This window comes from Ischnura elegans, chromosome 5 (assembly GCF_921293095.1).
Source record: "Ischnura elegans chromosome 5, ioIscEleg1.1, whole genome shotgun sequence".
NCBI lineage: Eukaryota > Metazoa > Arthropoda > Insecta > Odonata > Coenagrionidae > Ischnura > Ischnura elegans.
This window is the reverse complement of record NC_060250.1, coordinates 44,311,253-44,331,813: the sequence shown is the minus strand read 5'-3', so window position 1 is coordinate 44,331,813 and position 20,561 is coordinate 44,311,253. Positions and strand designations below refer to the sequence as shown.

The 20,561-nt window shown below is 41.4% G+C and overlaps 2 protein-coding genes across 2 annotated transcripts in view; one reads left to right on the top strand and one right to left on the bottom strand.

Annotated features, from left to right (window-relative positions):
• Positions 1-16,356: 16,356 nt before the first annotated feature.
• LOC124159680 (extensin-like) lies at positions 16,357-17,148 on the bottom strand. Its single transcript, XM_046535590.1, has one exon. It carries the CDS (start codon positions 17,146-17,148, stop codon positions 16,357-16,359), a length of 792 nt encoding a protein of 263 aa, XP_046391546.1.
• Positions 17,149-18,067: 919 nt separating this feature from the next.
• Positions 18,068-20,561, top strand: part of LOC124158786 (serine/threonine-protein kinase tousled-like 2) — a 169,969-nt gene continuing 167,475 nt past the window's right edge. The window contains exon 1 of the mRNA XM_046534103.1: positions 18,068-18,888. Within this exon, the coding sequence (XP_046390059.1) occupies positions 18,852-18,888 (37 nt within the window). The 5' untranslated portion in view covers positions 18,068-18,851. The remainder of the gene's footprint in view (positions 18,889-20,561) is intronic.

Sequence of the window (20,561 nt, the reverse complement as noted above, 5' to 3'; positions counted from 1 at the left end):
TTGCATCTATCGCCCAAGTAAGCAATTGTGATATTTTGCACTAAATATTTAAACTGGAGACGTTTCGATACGTGGGTGTGTAGGAGAAAAGGGAAGTTAAAGTTGACGAAGAGGAAGATAAACGAAGTGCCAAGTACGATGGCCGAGAAAACTTCGAGATGAGGTTTGAAACATAATGTCAGATACACTAATATTGTATGTTCCACAAATGTTTTTAAAACCTACGTTTCGACACTATACACTATGCCGTTCTCAAAGAAGGAGAATGACATTCACCTTTGAGAAAGACATAGTGCACAGTGTCGAATCCTGGGTCAGACTTAAAAAAACATTTGTGGAACGTATAATATTATAGTACCTATAGTTATGTTTCATGTTATACATTTCCACCAATAAACGGCATCCACCCTGAAGTTGTTTTAGATGATGTACGGAGGAGGCTCTAAATAATTATACTTAAACATAAACGCCTTAGTCAAGAGTTGGCTCACTGTAAACGTAGACATGTTATTTAGTATTAGTTATTTAGGTAGCAATCATAACTTACCCGCGCCAATCCCTTTTATTTTCTATATTTCAGTTTTCCGACACCACGTTCCTTACGTCCGTAATTCTTCTCGCTCTGAAATAATGTCTGCCCTTTCATTCCCTCAATTAGCGATCCGGAGGAATATTTATAATCATTCTTAAATTTAAACTTCATTAAATGGTACATACCAGTCCTCTGAATTGCTTCCATACTCATCACTTCCCATTCCCATACCTTTCGTAATAACTACCTTCTGCACCAGCATAGATTTCTTCTTTATCTCTCCCAGAGATCACTTGTTTATAGACTTCATACCATGTCAATAACATTTCGTTTGCCTACCCTTCCCTGGATCTATCAACACCCTTCCGAACATTCAAGAAACAGATTCGAAAATCCTTCTGCTCCTGGATCTCAATTTGTTATTCTTATTTATAGTTTACATTTGTTTAAGCTGCAGATCTCAAGTTTTACATTTAGTGGGAAGGCTATGTCGGCTTTTTTAATAATTTAATATACTGCCTCTTTCTCCGGGTTTTCCAGGCATAATCTATCCCTCTTTTACTCTCCTCCTTGTTCCGTTTACTTTCCTTTTCAGGTTATCCCATCTTCTCCCCCTCCTCTCTCCTTTTATTTTATCTCTATTGTTAAAAATTGTATAAATTGAATACACCTGAAGATTGAAACCTAGATCGTAATAAATTTTATAATCGTGGAAAAGTATTTATTTCAATATGGAAAAATTCCTCTCCACTACCCTCGAATCTTTTGATTTTATTAATTAACTGATGAATAAAAACTTTCTCTGGGATTTGGGTAGTTTCCACCTATCCCCTCTCCTCCCAGTGGGTCTGTCACTGGTTCGAACACCGTTCCTAGATGATTTTTTTTCCTCTGGGAGCAATTCATGTGTAACCTCTCTCCTTAAAAGTGCAGCTGACAGACTCCGGTCGACTTTCGTTTTACCTCTCGACCGTGCCGACTTGGGCAGTGCAAAGAAGGGCCTTCTTGACGACAGACGTGGCTGCACTGCCTCCACATCGGAAGCAAACCCCTCCCCATCCCACACCATTCCTCGTGCTCCTTTGCCGTCTCCCCCACCCCCTCACAGTTCCTTCCCTCCCCAGTGCCTGGAAAGACTGCTAATTTTTATCAGTTATTCGTTGAATCTTCGTCCGTTTCGCGGCGATCTGGCAACGTCGCACCGGCAGTCCACTTCGGTGGGAGTTGTATTTGTCCCCTTCGCCTGCCTCCCCCGCCCCCACTGCCCTTCCTACTGTCTCTCTCTCGCTCCCCCAACCCTTTTCCTACATCCCACACGGTCTCTCCCCACCTCCTCCTATTCCCCCTTCACCCCTCATTTCCCATGATCCTCCTCGTTCTCTGATCTGACTACTTGCGGCCCATTCTCTCTCCCCCATCCCTCTAGTTATACCATGTGCCCCCTCCATCCCCCCCTTCCCTTCCCATGATTCCCCGCAATCTGTTCCTCCCCCGCAAAATCTCCCCTTCGCCTGTCCCCCCCCCCCCCCCCCTCTGCCTGTAAATGTGATGACCCGCTTACTCGAGATTATGGCGGCTCTGTGTTTTGAATCCGCTCTAAACTGGGCGTTGCTCTCGATATTGTTTTCTTTCCGTGGCGGTTTTGATTTCGCATTCTCCGGGTCGGGTGGAAAGGATTGAATTCGTATCCACGCGTCTGCTCGGTGATATTTGAAAGTTTGGGGTAGCAATTACTTCGGAAACGCTTTAGGGTAAAGTGTACGCTCTATTGAGGATGCATGGTTGCTGTTGAGGTTGAGGCTGTACTCAATAAAAGTTTACGAAAACATAGAAATTGTAAAAGAAAATTTGCTAATAACGTTCCACATGAATACTTATGTATAAATCATTTTTTTAATTATTGTATGTCATTATCAAGCTACAAATAAATTTAAGGTAGTTCCTTATGTTTTGTTTACTTATTCCATTCTACCCCTTAATTGCCTTTTAATTCCCTTAATACTTTTAAATTCGTATCCACGCGTCGACTCGGTGATATTTAATAGTTTGGGGTTGCAATTACTTCGCAAAACCTTTAGGGTAAAGTGTACGCACCAGTATTGGTGGAGACGTGAACTTTCATCGTTTGCCACATAGATAATGACATTGTACTTTCGAAATCACTATCGGGAAGAAAGCGTTGTTGGCATATGTACACAGAAAATTTTCCTGCTTACATCTTGTGGCGTAGGCAAAGGAGGAGTTATGAATTCCATAATACTAATGGGAATATCGTAAAGGCAGGCGAAGACTAGAATGTATAGCTTTCCGCTTGACGGTATGAAAAATTGGAGACTAGGGAAGTAGAATGAAGTATAGGACGGTGGTGTAAAATTTGGTTATGAAGAAGAATGGGGAAAGTGAGATTGGCTGGGAATGAAAGCAACGAGGAAGTGCACGGCATCGTGAGTGAGGAGAGTAAACTTTTGGGGAAGATGTGGACGAGGCTGAGTTTTTTTTTAATATTTCTGTATTTCAAAATCCCACAAACAGCAATATTGCCAATTTATAGTGGCCTATTAACAATAAAATATCTAATATATAGCTAGAAACAAAATACATATAACGTTACGGGAATCAAATACATAATATATGCCGAGAGTCAAAACTACATAAAATACAACGAGAGTAAAATCCTTGAAATTAAAGTGTACAAGAACATAAAACCAAAGGGAATCGGACAGTGGTAAGAAATGGGGATGAGCCATCATATGGGGTAAGGGAGTAGTGAAAAACTTTGATGGAGAGTAATGTGTCGGATCAGTGGGCGGCAGGAAAGAGAGGAGAGACACTTCCGTCGCAGTGTTATAACAACGGTGTGGAAAAATTATAATTTTGATCGGCCATTTTAAGTCTCGCTTTTCTTAATATATACCGGAAGAAGGAATGAAATTTTGTCAGTCAAGGATACTAAAGTATACGTTTGTTTTGAATCGAGGGCAATCATTTGAATAAATACTCACCCAATTTTATCCCTCACTTTTGCATTACCCGATTTCTCTTTTTTATTCCGTAATTTATCTTTAAGGCGTATTAATAAAGCAAGTGAAATATGTAGTGTTTTAAGAGCTGTGAAATCTAGGAATCCAAAATGTACAAATGTCAATGTAAATAGAATTAATCTAATATTTCGCAACTGACCATTTAATTTTTATTGTGAAATTTTGGGTTTGTTGGAATGTGTTGCGAAATCCTTTGTGAATATTGTCGTCCATACTTTAATTGAATTCCTCTAAATACTCCTCATAATGCATAGTATATTTGTTTCCATTTCGAAATGAAGTGAAAGATGTTCTACTTAATCGATCATTTTGGGAGAAGTTGTTTGTTCTCATTGAATTGTAATTGCTCTGAAGAGGTAATTCGCTTTATCATCATGTCCCTCTGTTAAGTACTGGAAGTGATATGGTGTGTATTTTTTGAGTATTTTCGTAAAATGAGTAAAGATGTGATGTGAGTAGTGTTAACTGCTTTGAAGTGTTGAGGGGAGTTATGCTCACGTTTTCTCCTCCGAACGTTAATGGGAAACGCTGCTGGAGGCTTAAGACGAGGATATATTTTTTCCTGGCTATTCTTAGTTCGCGAGTCAAACCACCTCCCGCACTTCGGTGAGATGTGTGCGGAGTGTATGTTTGCATAGGAGTCAATCATTTGGAAACGTCTGAGCGCTATCATTTGAAATCCAATCTGTTAAATGTCCTTTGCCAAATATTTTGTTTCGTGACTGCGTATCTGGAATAGTTAGTGAAGTGTACCTACCTATAAAAGAGTGGAATTTTTATCGGATTTGCATTAAAATGGCGATCTTTAATTTTTAGAAATGTTATATTCACATTCAACCGCATTCTCCCGATATCATTTCATTCTTCGAAGATTTTAAACTTTTTGTGGCGATGTGTTGTAGTTAATGACTTAATTTTTTCCTGTTATGGTGATCTTTACCTTTTTTTAGAGTGTAGAAGTGTGCTTTGTCTGGAGATGATGAGCTCTAAATGGAATTTCTATTTTGGTATAGTGTGGTTTGTGTTTTATTTATCTTAATCTGGGCTGTATCGTTGGATATGTCATGATTCGATGATAATTAATGAAGGCCACAAAATTGATTTGCAAAATTTCGTGAAGTGTGTCATTTTTTATTTAGTAACGGAAAAAATCGGTAAATCCAGAAAACTGGTAGCTGGGAAGCACGTATGTGATGACCATTGTGTAATCTTGCACGTTCAAAGCCCTACAAAACTGCATGGAGTCCATCTTAACTCGCAGGATTACTTAATTCGTAATTAGAGGAATTCTAATTTATGTTCTGGATTTCTGTATGGAGCATATTCGTGGAGAGAATCCATATAATGCTATTATTTTTGTTCTTCCAGTGATGCACTGAAGATTTCTCGATCACTATCCTTCTAATTACACTGTTCTGCAAAAAAATACTTCAAAAAATGCCCCGCTACAATTTAGGGTGTTTCTGGCTAATTTTGGGTCGCTGAATCCGAAAATGACCTCCGTTTTTTTCTATCACCCTCCATTTTTACGCAACCCCTAAATTGGGGAAAACAGCCCCTATCTAAACTTATCGCTTTTCTAGGGACTGTTACTAATGTTATCTGCCTCTGATTGAAAAAAACTGACTTGTTAAGGCTATCATGGTCAAGAGAGAGACAAACTTCACTGGGGTTGAAAAGATTTAGGGGGTGAAAATTGTAAAAAAAAACTTTAAAAAACATTAAAATAACCATTTTCTTCGTTTTTTAAATGACATATGGTAGCTAATGGTAAAGTTTTTAAGGGATGAATACACTGGTCACCCCCCCTATTTTGTTAGGGATTAATATAACATAAAATATAAGAGGGGAAGGGGGGTGTAGAAGTGGTATAGTAGGGGGTTTAGGAGGTGGTATAAAGAGCTGCCACAAAAAATCTTGAATATGGGTTTCCTTTAAAACAGTGGTATATCCAATAGGAACCGAAGGTAAATCGTGGCCGTTGTTCAGTAAAACAGCCATTAAACTTGTCTTCGATTAGTCCATGAATAGCCTCCATTGGTCTGGATCATTCTTAATCGCTAATTCCCTCATCAGTCCTTCAATATCAGTGCAGAAAATCAGATCATCATTTTCATCATCCGTTGAAAAAAAATTTAGTGAGGGTTGACTGTCTTTCTCTGTAGTACGAAACATTCACACTATCGGCCAAAAGATTCCACTGCTGCAAATGCGAGCCAAGAAGTTGTGCTTTACCCTTTGGTAAGTCTAAATCTTGTATTAGATCACTTAGGTCCTCGTGTTATGGGATGAGGTGCCTTTTTTGATTAGTCTAGGGTTCTTCTACATCAGGGCTGTAATATTCATCTCGATGGCTAGGACCTGCTTCCACTTCCGGTGTAGCCTCGTTCACTAAGTCATCAGAATCATCGAGGGTGCTAGTAGCTTGAGCTTTAGGGATAGGAATAGCATTAGTATGCTTCACCGGGCGAATTGCTGACGGTAAATTCAGATAAATCATTTCAGGATTGTTTTTTTTTAATCCATAGTGTCGGTTTCGCAAAAATAGCAATTCGTTCAATGGCAAGTGGGTTCAACTCAAACCATTGGCACTCCGAAATTTAGGGAACGATTTCCCCAGTTTAGCCATTCAGGAAGACTTCTATGACAAACACTGCAACAGAATTTAGGGGCCCACGATTTGTCTTGGTCACCAATTTTACACCCGAAATAAAGTTCATAAGATTTTCGCGCAATTGCAGTCATCGCTTTCCTTTGGTCATTAAAACACTAAATCTCCACAGGTGTTACACAATGAATTGGGATGATTTTCGCAGGATCGCTGAATGATCGCGAGAAAACACTTTATCGCTCGCAAAATAACACACTAAATAGAACACGCGCTAGAGAAATAAAGAAAGAATTTTCCTTCTTCCCTTCCCCTCTTATATTTTATGTTATATTAATCCCTAACAAAATAGGGGGGGTGACCAGTGTATTCATCCCTTAAAAACTTTACCATTAGCTACCATATGTCATAAAAAAACGAAGAAAAATTGTTATTTTAATGTTTTTTAAAGTTTTTTTTTACAATTTTCACCCCCTGAATCTTTTCAACCCCAGTGAAGTTTGTCTCTCTCTTGACCATGATAGCCTTAAAACGTCAGTATTTTTCAATCAGAGGCAGATAACATTAGTAACAGTCCCTTGAAAAGCGATAAGTTTAGATAGGGGCTGTTTTCCCCAATTTAGGGGTTGCGTAAAAATGGAGGGTGATAGAAAAAAAAGGAGGTCATTTTCGGATTCAGCGACCCAAAATTAGCCAGAAACACCCTAAATTGTAGCGGGGCATTTTTTGAACTATTTTTTTGCAGAACAGTGGTATTTATATCTAGGTATGGTCTAGCATAAATAATTGGGATAGAGTTCCGTGATTTTTTTTTGTTCACGAGTGGAAAAACCGGAAGTACATAATATTTTTCAGCGGTAAATTTTTCATTATTTTTTATGTTATCTCGTATACTATTTACTCTATGTATTAATCTCGTTCCTTCTCTTTTCACAGGTAAGTGTAGAACTGCTTAGCCGATGTGTCCCACAAGCTGGATTATGGCCGATAGTCGGTATGTAATGAAAATCATTTTTAATATTGAAATAATTTTGACAAGATCGCATCAATTTCAACGGTGGATATGATTGAAAAGCGCTACATACTAATACGGCAATGGGTCATAAATCAATTTAAGGGATGAATCATTCTGTGCTAGTGTTCCTTTCGTAGACGGCGAATTTATTTTCCGCGTTTCATAGCTGGCTATTAATATATCAGCCGTAAATATCACTTATTCAAATCTTCGCAAGATTTTTAAAGTAAAAAAGTTAGAGTTTAAAAATACGCTGCATTGTAAATTGATTATTTTTTTTTCGATCTTTGTTGGTAATGCAATGTCGATAGAAACGAAAATAGCCGGAATTATTTGAAGACCATAGTGGATTTAAGTGTGTGCCAATTGTACTCAAACACATTTATTCCAATGCTCCGGCAATGCAAAAATCATTTTTCAAATCTTATTTTTTTTAAATTTAAGTAAGAAAAAAATTCGGACCTTTTTTTAGATACGTTGCATTGTATTTTTATAGTTTTCCTTTCTTTTTCATTAGTTTTTATTCTTTACTTTTTTTCTTTACTTATTGTACTTTTATTTCTCTTAATGTTTTCTTTCTCTGAATGATATCGTTCGCAACGAAACTGGCTAGGATCGATTTTAGTACCGTAGGGGGGTTTGTCAGTTGTACTTGAGTACAAATACTTGAATGCCCAGGCTGTGCTCGAGTACTACGGCAGGTTCTCCGATGTCCATGTATTCGAGTATTCAAGTTGGCGGTCGTATTTATGAATAGCCAGGTAAATAGACAAATACAGAAGAGGGGAACTGGAATCGTTTAGTGAGCACTCATTATTCACCTCGACAATTACACAACAGTAAAAAAGTCTCTTCACTGTGCCGGCAAAAAGCAAAATAACCTTATCCGCACAAATAAGCGCTACGACCAAAAAATCGCCTCATTTTTTAAAGGGTAAAATAGGCATAATAATTAGGAAAAAAATCAGCTGATTGGATTTTGCATCTGAACGTATATATAACTTGAGAAATCGAATATCTGTCTGGGTACTTTCGCACCAGTCTATGCGCACTAGCACCATCAGGATCCACAAATACCTGTACTCCAGTAAATTGGGCACACTCCTATGCGGAATAGCTTGTGTATTCTTCACATTGTATTTAGTAGATTAAACGTGTGGAAAAATTCTCTGACATGCTGCGTGAATCAACGAACTTACATAGTTTCTCTTTTGTCTTCCTGTACATTTTATTAGATATAATCGGAACTCTTTAGCTTTTTCATTATGAAAGCTTCCAAGTTTTATTAAAGGAGTTTTTGGGTTTTTTAAGCTACCCTCAAACCGTGGCGAATATTTTCTAGTAGGTTCTTGTTTGTAGAAATTATGAAATAGGAATGGCATCTCGTTTGTACGAACCAATTTGAAGGTTATCCAGTTAAGTTCTACGTCCTCCTAAATATTTTATATTTCATGCTCGTGAAGATTTTTCGGCGATTTTAATATATGGCAAATAAATTAGGTCTTTTATCTTGCATATTGTGATCTATAAGTGTTGATTTGCGTGATTCCGAATTATCGTCATCGATGAATTATTTCCGTGTATCAGTAGCAGTCTTCCTTTTTCTGTGCATGACATCTCGATTGTTCTGTCTTCTGGATGTTATCCGCTTATTGACATATCACGAAGGGAATTTATGGAAATGACGTGAGTTAATTTAGAAGCGGTCATGTTTCTTTGCATTGTGATTCCATTATATTCTGAGAGTAAACAATCCAAAGTCGGATAAGTTAGTCACGATTATCTACGGTCTCTTATTTCATACTTCGTTTTTGGAGCTTATGTAATCTCAATTTTTTCCTTTCATTCCTCGACCAAGCTGTGTGGAATTATGATTATTATTTTCTCAGCTACTACGTGTTCACTTAACCGTTTAATCCTCATGTTTGTTTATGAAAGCTATTTATTACCTACTATTTGATTCCCTCCATTTGAAGACGTCATTGCAGAATAAAAATATTCTAATTATTTTAGCGGGAATCATTTTGTGGAAGAGCTAAAATTTAGCCGACACGACGGTCTTGATAGTTTATTATTGCGATGGAACCCGTTTCCTGAGTCAAGTGTGAATGGATCCAATAAATCGGGTGATTATGATTATGATCACGATGCTGTAAAATTTACTGCCCCGTGTGGAATAATCCAGTATTTACATCTCTCGTCTATGCGATAAAACCAAATATTTTTCATAGAAATCATATGCAGAATATTGTAAAATTTGATTTTATGAATGCCAAATATTCCATTTCGTGAAACGAACTGACCAGAGGACGGGGATTAGTTTAGTGACTTAACTTATGGCGTCTTATAGCTTTACCATAGTCAATCGAGCTTGAAATTCCGTATCATGATATTTATACCTTTTTTGATTTTTATTGTAAATCATAGCCCTCTCAAGGTACAAAATTGAACCTGTTCTAATTAAAATCCAAACTTAGCAGTAGAATTAATGAGGAATACCTTATGATAATTTGATGACATTCTTCTTACGATGGGTATAAGAATCTGGAATCCAAATATGTGATAATTTCTCTGGTCGATTGACACTGTGAAATCGCGAAGTCACGGTTTATTTAGGATTGTACCCCTGAGGACAATGATAGACTTAGTCGTTGAAACGTTGGGTCCATGAATTCAAAACAATACCCGGTGGGAAACCCGAGAATTATTACTGCCGATTCAAATTATAAGCATGCAAAATTGATGGTCCACGTGCCATCCCCCGCGGCATCGACGGGGCGAGTTCCATTATTGATTTTGAATCCTTGTCAGGAAAATTTTCTATGCCTATTTTGTTATTTGTAAAACAGGCTGTACACTTGTTTCTTGCATCAAAACCTCTAATTGGTATTCTTTCGTTAAAAAAAACATTAATATTGTAAGTATGTAAAATTTCCGGTCCACGTGCCATTCCCTGCGGTATCGCCGGGGCGAGTACCATTATTGATTTTGATTCCTCGTCAGGAAAAGTTCCGATGCCTGCTGATTTTCTTTTTTTTCCTCTCTCTCTATCTCTCTCTGTGCGGCCCATCCTTGTCGAGTAATGGGGGCGTCGTCGGAGTGCTCGCAGCGCCGCTCTCCTCCACAGCGAGACCGCTTTTTCAGTGGGAATGTGCATTTTTATTCTCGCCGTGTGCCCTCTATTCCTGCGTCTCCTCCCGATCCGCGTCGCAAAAGCGCCCTTAAATGGCGGACGCAGATGCAATCGAACATATCCCCGTGTGGCAGGTGGATTTATTCCTTTTTTCCTCTCTCTTGCATTGGTCGCTCTGCTCTCCAGTGTGGAGTGCGCATGTCTCTAGTGTGTTTCCGCGCCTCTCCTCTGTCTCTGCCTTCCTTTTATGAGCCTCATCTTTCCCCGCTGTTTTAGTATGGGGTGGCGAATAGCCGCTGGTTATTGTCGGGGAAAATTAAAAAATAATTTCCATGTAGGCTTCCGCGGAGATTTTACTGTAGGCAGTGATTCTTCGGGGTTTCCTTCCGCGTCCATCCATTTTTTCTGGATAATATTTCGCCAACGTTCCAGTTCGCTTTCTCAGGTCCAATGAAAATACTGCAGTAGAATAGAAGAAAAGCATTGTAAGAAAAAAATCAAAAAGAACCTGTAATTTCGTTGTCCCGGTAAGTGATGGAATGTCAGGAAAAATCACTAGAAAATCCGAAAAAATATAATTTTGTCTAAGTCATGCGGTGATTTTCCTTGTTCTCTGACCCTTTAGTGTATCTTCGATATCTCAGTATCCCGTTCCTTGATATCTTTTTGGAGATGCTCCGTACCTTTTCAGTGCTCTTGTACACCATGAATTTCGGTATTTTTTAGGATACTGTTTGCGTTCCACACATTCACGTACTCGTAACAACGACTATCCCCCAAAATATTGATTATATAATGATTTGGATAATTAAAATTCCAGAATTCCATTCTTGCATTTTAATGCCCCCTCTGTCAGGGAATATGAATGTTTTTAGAAATTCGTGCAATGACAGGGAAATGAGAAAAATAAGGAGAAATAATCTTCGTTGTATGTGTCAATCAAGTTGTTTTGGAAATGTGAGTGCGTAGCTCATTTCATATTAAGATGTTGATTTTTCTCATGGTCTGTCTCGTATGTATCTTCAGAAAGTCTCAAAAATCGAGCAAGTAATCCTTGCATTATGCAGTAGTCAGGAAACTTCAGCTTTATGCTTATGTGGCCACCCCGTTCCGGGAAATTCTTGGCATTAACGATACGAAAGATCCATGATTTTTATTAATCTTTAAAAATGTTTTTACTATGTATTTTATTTAATTTTTTCTTGTTGTTAGATTCACGTTTGTATCTATATCGTTGTAATTATTCATCAACTAATAATATTTTACTTCAGTAAGTTAAATTTGTTATTATTTTGGCGATTGCTCGTCTAGCCCAATGAAGGCTGCCAGTTAGCCCTAGAGGGATAGAAAAAATTACTGCGGTCTCTTCATCTCGGAGTGTTCGTCCATCTATAAATAATGCTAGGGGAAAATTGGCTGAGAAGAAAAACATGAAGGTGAAGTAACTATTATTTGTAATTATGTGACTGAATAAAAACTCACTTGAAGTAACTGGAAGCCCCCTGAAACTAAAATAAACTGAAAACGAAGTAAATTATGATTTTTTGACACTTAAGGGTAACTGAATTCCCATATTAGATGCTTGCTCAAGTTTAAGGATCGCCGTCTAAGATGAGGTGTTTGGTGAATAAACTTCGGCGGAGTTTCAGGGAGCATGAATATTTATGAGTTGATGCTTTTGAGTGTCAATATCTCATATAACTCTTGAAGGAATGAAGGGATACGGAATAACTAAATTTAAAATTTTTACAATACCCGAAAAGTAGTTTACAAATTGCAGATCATGTTGTTATCCATCCAATCGGTTCTTTTTTGTGCATTCGTGTATGCTTTTACGACAAAACATTTTGTATTCCTAAGGTTTAGGAGATTTCCTCTTGTGATAATCAAAAGTGAGTCGGTTAATCAGTCTATCTGAAATATCCCTTTAATTTGTCTCTGGAGTTATATTTGACTTCATTGTGTTTTTAAACAATGCTGTTCGAGAGGTTATCTGCACGAGAGGGATGGGATGCCAATGTGAGATATTAGAATAAAACATATTTATGCCTTGCTCATTACGCTTATTTCTATTGAAAAATGACTTTTAGGCTTCCTTGTCTTGACTGCCCCCAAGAAGATAATTTTCAAATGTATGAAGAGATTAGTGGGAATAATTATAGTTCAGGTAGCACATTTTCGTATATTCAATAATAATAATTATATATTAATATTATTATTATTTGTATTGTCTGTTGAAAAGTATGCTTAATAATCGCTATTGCTGAGTAAATCAATGAATTTATACCAAGACGAAGTAATCAATTATTTAATAGTTTCATTCCTTGTCCCCCATCTCACTTCAGACATTATTTTGTTTTAAATAGGACGCAATCGTCAGGAAAAAATTGGTCCATTGCAGACTTAGCTGTATCCATTATTCCAGGCTTGCGTGTTCTTACCGTGAATTGAGGTTGTCGAGGTCTTTCATGCTCTGAGGAGACTCATTTTATTTTGGGGCTATACGGAAATGCGCATTGATTTTTTGAATATCCGTCGAGGAGAAGGAGAAGAATAGCCCCTTATCCTCTTCCTCATCTCCTTCCCCTATTCCCTCACTTTTTTTCCATTATTTCGCAAGCTGAAGGCCTTTGTCGCCATACGCCTCAGCAGGTTGTCAATAAAAATGGCTAAGTCATCAATTGAAAAATGGAGTAAACGTTTTCTTTTTTCTAATTGAACCTGAATTATTATATACTGTCGAATCTTGGATCGTGAATAGAATGACTGACTTTCAATGGAAATTACAACTAATTCGTACTATTACCAATTATTTTCTCTCTCCGCCCTCATTGAGCGACTAAACCCGATAATCTTAGGTATCGGCAGTGTCGTTAGTTTTTTTTCTCTATTTTTGGATATTCTTAGCAAATTTTTAGCAAGTCATCAAAGCAGGAGTATCTAAGCATATTCTAAACACAAACTGTTTGTATTAATTGGTGCATACATTCAAGGTTTCCAGCGGCTATGTTAGGTGTACTTGGTCGTATTTTTTGTACAGATATTCGGTCAATTTTCAGTCGTCTGCGTTTGATTATTATTTACATTTGCCATGTATTTTCTGACACTTATATATCGTCTCTGAATCGTGTAAATTCCATTACCAAGTATTTCCTCATTGAGTCATACCATAGAATTTCGGAGCAGTGATGTATGCAACCGCAATAGATTTGGGTCTTTGCTTTGCTCCGACTACTCCTTGCACTTTTCGGTGTGATCATATGCTCAAAATTACGCTTCCATCGTACCTCGAAACTTGGACGAATCCATACCTGCCCCTACTGGGGATTGCACTCGGGAAATTCATTATTACTTATTCTAATTTTTCGCTGTCAGAACAGTTTGACCGCTTCCTTGGAAAAACTCCATTTTCGGGTATTCGTAATTTTTTTCTTGAAGTCCCATTTTCTGGTCTCGATGAAGGCTGATCTCATTTATAAAAAATTTCATGTTCCCTAATCCATGTTTTTTTGGCCGCTATCTTAGCTGATGGAAATTTTCGAGGATTTTATTGGACTAAGATAAATTTAAAAACCATCTTACGTATTACTTACGTACGAAGGAGCTAGTGACAGGAAGCGAATTTTCATATCTTGAATTTTCTTATGTTTATGGATGGGGTTGTAATATAGGCCTGCCAGTATGTAATTATATTTATATTTTTGAATTGAAATATTTTCATCCTTCTAGTTTTTTGGCAAATTATTCACCGATTATGTGAGGCTTTGGTAAATATGTGGTATTCATTTTCTTTGACTATAAAATCTGGAAGACCGAATGCCAGAAGATCATTTTGAATTGGAATTATATTTGCTTGTAGTCGCCTGGCGTGAACGTAATTTCAGTTACCTTTACCCTTTCACTCAGACTATTGGCATATGTTAGCTGGATTGGGCCAAAATCTTCCAGTATTATTTGATGCCCGAAAACACAATTTCGACTTCAGAGACTAATATTTCGTACCTGTTACCATCCATTCGGTATATTTGTAACGTCCATCGTTTCAATGAATATTCAAATGTTGATGGCCCCTTTAATTATTAATTTAATGAAATTGATTTTATTCGATTGAGAAAAAAATCCAGCCATTAAAAAAAAAGATCGACAAAAATTCACTTTAAATATATCTCGTCGGCCCGTTCTCGCATTTGAGACCTGAAACCTAGATTTCGCATCGGCCAATTTCTTTTTTATAAATCAATATCCCGATTTATTTTTTGGCGCTTGGGCTGCTCGATTGGTTTATGCACTCGGTGGAAAATCGCGGGAACCCTGGTTCAAATCCCGATGCTGATGATTTTTCGCTCTTTTTCCTTTCTCAGCACTCATTCGAACGATGCAACCTTCCTTGCTCGAAGTAGAGGAGTGGCCATAATTTCCAGTCCGCCGCAATTTAGCCAGCAAGTCCCTTCCGGAGAACAATACCTCTCTCTCCTCGCATGAAAGTATCGTATCCCTTTTATTTCCGTAGGCTCACCTCCATTGCATACGAATTTCGAGGGTAACGCTGGGCGAAATGCTCATTTTTTCGAGGACTCGGATATTTTTGGACGGCTCATAACTCCGCGGCGTAACAGATAACGCGGAGGAAGAGTTAGGGAAGGGGCAAGGGGCCCCTCCATTCTCCCTTGTTTCTCCTCCATGGCCCGCGGAAATTTGCCCCTACGAAACCGTTGTGCCGTGACCACCACGCCTGCCCGTCTATAGCCGTCTGTAGGATAAGGTGGACCGTTGGCAATTATATTTAGGGGAGGCTATCAGTCCCGCCTTCCGATATTTCCTCCGTTACTGATATGCTCAAGTGCTTATCATTTGCCATTGCTGCTACGAGCTCGTTGTAGTTTATTTCGAATGACTTGGTGGTTGAGAATTTCTCGTCAGCTCTCACCAAAGGGAATTAATTCTTGGAATCGGCCAGGTAAAACTATTTATTGTCATTGTCATTCACTTATCTCGAGAATCGACGGATTTGATGAGGAAGGGCGAATTAATAGCTACCAAGCATATGGAATGAAACATAACATGATTGGCTAAAATACTATGGTTAATCTTGCTTAAAGATGATTCCATAAAAGGGTCCCTGCTGTTCATATTGATGAATAAAACTAAATGTTCTATATGAATTCATATGATTACATACGGCAAAAGGCATAATCCGTTCTTGAACTTATTTTACTGGTTAACCATTAGGCATGAGGGAGTTAAATCTATTAATTTTTAACGCGTTATCAACCCATAAGTACCTGAGGTAAAAGATGAATCGCCTTAGGTTGATTAATACCAGATGACTTTTCAGTCAAAGATTAGTATTCTTTCTCTGGTGTATCTATTATTTTCGCCCTTTGTTTCCATCGCCTCGACGGTCTTATTACGAAAAAGCCCCGAGTGAAACTAATGTGATCGACTGTTGAACGGGGCCCCTTCAATATCTATGGTGGGTATATGGAAAAGTTCTTCCTGAAAAAGTGAAAGTTATTCAGGTTGATGTCCTGGAATATAGAGGTAATAAATCGTGAACTCGTGCTTTAAAGAATTTGTGGTTACTGGATGATGCGCCGATTGAGGCACATTTGCAACGCAATAAAACTTGTCTGTTTATCCATTTCAAGCGTGCGCACGATAACGATTATGTACTCTCCCACATGGGATTGTAATGGTGGAAGAAACGGCCCGTGAATAAAGGACCCAGGTAGGCTGAAGAGTGCATGCTTGAAGTAGGCAGCGACAAGAGATGGGTTTGATCCCATTGATACCCTTGCTCTGCCTGGGAAACCCAGGGTCCGAGAACATCATGACCCCAGTTTCTCCCATCCCGTCCCTACTCAGCCCCTTTCAGATTTTCGCGAACCCCATCCCTACTCGGCTCTTCTGGAATGCAACCCGCGGAAACACCCGTTCCAGCCACCGGGCCCGAAAACGCACGGCACTGGCCCGCGTGCTGCACACAGAGTTCACCTTTTTCCCCACCGTATATTGCTGTTGAATAAATTAGTCACGAGTTCCCTCCCTCTCTCTTGGGTTGGCTTCGGGTGGATTTGTCAGGTTGGTGGATGAGAAAAGAGGGTGGGGGAAGGAGAGATAGGGGAATAGGGAGGAAGGGGGAGATTGCGATGGAGGGGGGGTAGGGTAGGAAAGTTGCCGGGTGTCAGGGGGCACTGGGAGGTTGTTCGGAGGAACGGCTGTGATGCCCGGAGAGAGAGAGGGAGGGAGGGGGGATAGGGGAATGGGGGAGTAGGGGCGGGCGGTAGGGGAGGCAGGGGGAGGGGGCATTTGGTGGATGGAGGAGGCGGAGGCAGCCAACGGCGTTTGTTCGGCGAGGCAATGTGGAGACGGCTCCTGGCGGGCAAAGTGTGCGTGCTCTGATGTAGTTCTCGGTGCAAGTGTGTGTGAAGTTCGTGGACTGTGGTTGGGAAAGCCTTGGCGGTCGGTCGCACCGCCGTGGATTCCTCGCGGACTTCCGCAGGCGAGACCCCGGAGGGAAAACGGTGGAGATTCTTCGGTCGTCTTCGCGGGGTGTTTGATCCGCGGTCGCGCAGCTTCCTCGGCCCCTATTTTGCGCTCACCTCCCCGCCGCGGCGAGGGGGCATTAGCCCCTCTCCGGCGATCCAGCCTGCAGCCCATCCTCAAGAAGGCCGTTCGCTCCTTGCCACAGTCGCCCGCTCGACTGTGATCGCTCGAGTTTTTTGTCTCGATAGACTTGGGAACATCTCGGCCGGAGCGGGCTGTTGCCCGTCTCTCATAACCCCGTCCTCGAAAGGAGCGAACTGTACTGGACTCCATCCTTTTCTATCCTAGCCCTTGGTCATCTGACCTATGGTTCTTACTTCATATCCTCGTCCTTGGTCAGTTTCGTAGCCTAGGCTACAATCATTTCCTCTTATCTCCGTTATATTTCTTCAGATTCCGTCCTCTTGACAAAACTCCTCAACACCTTACCTGTACTTTGTTTCCGTCACCTAGACTATAGTCCTTTCAATTTATCCCTGTCCTTCTCCGTCAGTTCCCGTCGCCCGAACTATAATTCTTCGCTTACATTCCCGTCCTCCTTTATCAGTCGCCATCAATTCGACTGGAGTCCTTCCCTCATATCCCCGCCCTCTTTCGTCCGATTCCGTCACCTCTCCATCCACGATCAGAGTGCGATCGCTTCTTCGAATATTTTTTTTTCGCATGATCCACTCCGTCCTCTCCTGCATTCGTTATATTTTGCTTCCTGCGGCTCCCCCTTCACACCCCCAAACTCCCCACCTTCCCCTCTTCCAACCTTTCCGCTCCCACATTCCCCTCCCCTCTCCCTTTACTCCCCCGCTGCGACCTCCCCCCCACTCTTCTCCGCCCTCTCCCGTTCCCATCAAACTTGGTCTGGCTGAGTGAGCGGGTGTCGACGAGGCGAGAACGTGGAGAGAGGAGGAGAAGCATACAGAGAGGATATAGCAGGAGCCCTACTACCGCCGCCTCCTCTATATATCTCGTTCCCTTGTGGCCCGCCTGCCGACGTCGTAGTCTCGCTCTGACTCCCCCCTTCCCTACATCTCCCGTCATCCCTTTCGCGTGTGCTAGGGGAGGAAGAGGAGGAGGCGCCATGCTTCCCGACCCGTCCGTCGCGTGGTGTTGGTGCGTCGCCGTCCACGGATAGAGGGGATATGTGCGGCAACGGCGGAGAATCGCCGCTTCGCCTTTTTCCCCTTCCGGCCGCCGTTGTGTCTCTCGCCGAGGAAGTCTTCGCCGCCTCCTCCCCTTCTTCGCCTTCCCTGCCCCCGACGCCCCTCCTCCGCCTCCGCCGCTGCCCCCCGGTCGAACAAAGGGAGGATCTCCTCGGTGCCCCGCTTCTTAGTGCGTGCTCCTCGTCCGAGATACTCCGCCGTGTGCCCGTGGAGTGTCGCGACCGAGTTGGGGGCAGTGGTGTGGGGGAGGGGAGCGTTGTCCTGGCTGCCTCCTCCTCCCTCCGGGGGCGACATTCGGTGGTGGTGGTGCCGTTGCTCCGGGACCCCGGGTTCAGTGCGTCCGACCTCTCGGACCTCGAGGTCTCTGGGTCTGCCGTGAGGGGGGTTCTCCGGCGCTGCAAGGCTGTTTGTTTTCCTCGCCCCGGAGGCTGGTTGTCGGAGGACCGGGTGTGTGACGGTGGCGTTAAGTGTTGAATCCATTACTCTGGGAGATCGGCTGTCTCTTCCGACCGCTGGATTTCGTTCAAGGATGGTATTAGAATCTCCTCGCTGCGGGATTTGGTGTTACTCCATGGATTCTTGTCCCGAAAACCTACTGATTCGTTAGTTCCTTCGTCAGGTTCCTCGGAATATTCTGGGAAAGTTTTTTTTGTGGGCCAGCGAAAGACGGATTCCTTTCGGCCTTGGAACGTGTGATTTACTGGATCTCTCATCGTCTGCTTTTCCCTACATCGCGTGCCATCTTTCGGCGTGACACACGTTGGATGTACGCCTTGGGACTACTCCTTGACTCTCCTCCACCGATTCCTCCTCGTCCAAATGGCGGAATGCATCGGGGTTCCTTGGAGTGAGCGAGGTAAGTTCCGTGTCCCCTCCGCATCGAGTTATTTGCATTCGTAACTGAACCGCTGTATCGCTCATGTATCTTCCCCTGCCTGGCCGCAGTTCCCCTCCAATCCGTGTTTTCAAGTCCTATCGGGTCGAAATGCATTTTTTCGTTTATGAAAACCAAAGGCTTCGTCTTATTGTTAGTATTGGTAAAGGACATCACTGTAGTTGATGAAGGGCGTTTCGACATGGAAAGCATTATAAAGAGGTTCAATGGAGGGGTAAATGTAAGGGGAACGAAGTTGGAAAATCTTACGGCTTAGGATTGCGTTACGGAAAACAGAAGATGCGAAGATGATTGTGTCCAAGTCGACGCATGGCCGGTCGGAGAGCCTACAATCAGCTGTTGGAATGCCAACGGACTGTGATGAATGGCGTTGGATAGTGAGGCGAGTCTTTTCACTCGATCACAACCTAATAAAAAACTTTGTTTATCTCAGGTGGATAACAGGACGATAATCGAACGAATTAAACGTTTTAGGTTTTGATCGACCGTGACGTTGATGAATAGCAGAAGTGCGAGGAAGGAATTGCCTTAGTTCCCTGCATCGACGCAACAATTGTCGGTGTGGAGTTTGAACATTCGCGTTGTCATTTCGTCGCCATTGCGTCACCAGGTTTGTTGACTGGGTTCGCGAGCTGTTGAATAAATTCCGTCGTCGGGTGGCAGGCGTGTTTTGAGGTGTTTCGGTGGCTACGGCACTTGCGTGAGGGAGCTAAGTGGTAGGCGGGGTGAGAGGGGAAGAGCGGGGAGGGGGAAGGAGGATTTTTATGTCGTGGTTGTGTTGAGGAGGGAGACCTGTAGGGGGAGGCTAGAAGGGCCGCTGGGTGAAGGGGGGAGGGTGGGTCCTGTAAATGCCGATGGTTGATTTTGAGTTCGCTCCCGAGTGAGCCCGTTCCGTCTTGCCGATGTTTCCAGCTGTACGAATGATAATCGACTGAATACTGGCCGGTCTCCGGTCCAATATGTCCATCTTCGGATGTCTCCTCTCTGTTGTGTATGTTTTTTGTCTCGTCCTTTAGGACGTTGTGCTTCTTGAATATCTTAGGCTTTAACTTTCGCCTGATGATTATCTAATTTGAGGGATGTCGATGATCGTTGAAGTCAAATGGTCAGATAATATCCTCTAAAATATGGCTTTCTTATGTTTTGCAATTTTTATATTGGACGCCGGAAGTTAATAAACAATATTTTGATTTCCACGTTCTGAGTTATCAGGTGTCTCTATCTCTCGTAATGTATTACCCGGAAATACTTGTCAATATCGAAGTTTTTTACCACAGCTGTCATGTGGCCATTTCTAACTTTTAGTTCTTATCGTTTCCTAGATCATTAATAGACTGTATTGGCAATGTTAGAACTCACAAATAGATACGATGTCTTGTATTGTAGCTTACTAACTTATTTTGAATACATGCATGCATGTTTATGAATTATCTTATTATTTCGAACAGCATGTTTTGCGTGTTCTAGCTTTATTGGCAGAATACATTAATGAACAGTCGGCAAGTTTTGCCTTTAAGTGAATGCGGTAGTATAATTTGTTAGTATGCGTAACGTTTTTATACCACGTGATGTGGGTGTGGGAATCCTGTTGCATACTGGTGATTGATCACCCGCTGCCAAGCACTCTAGAGGTG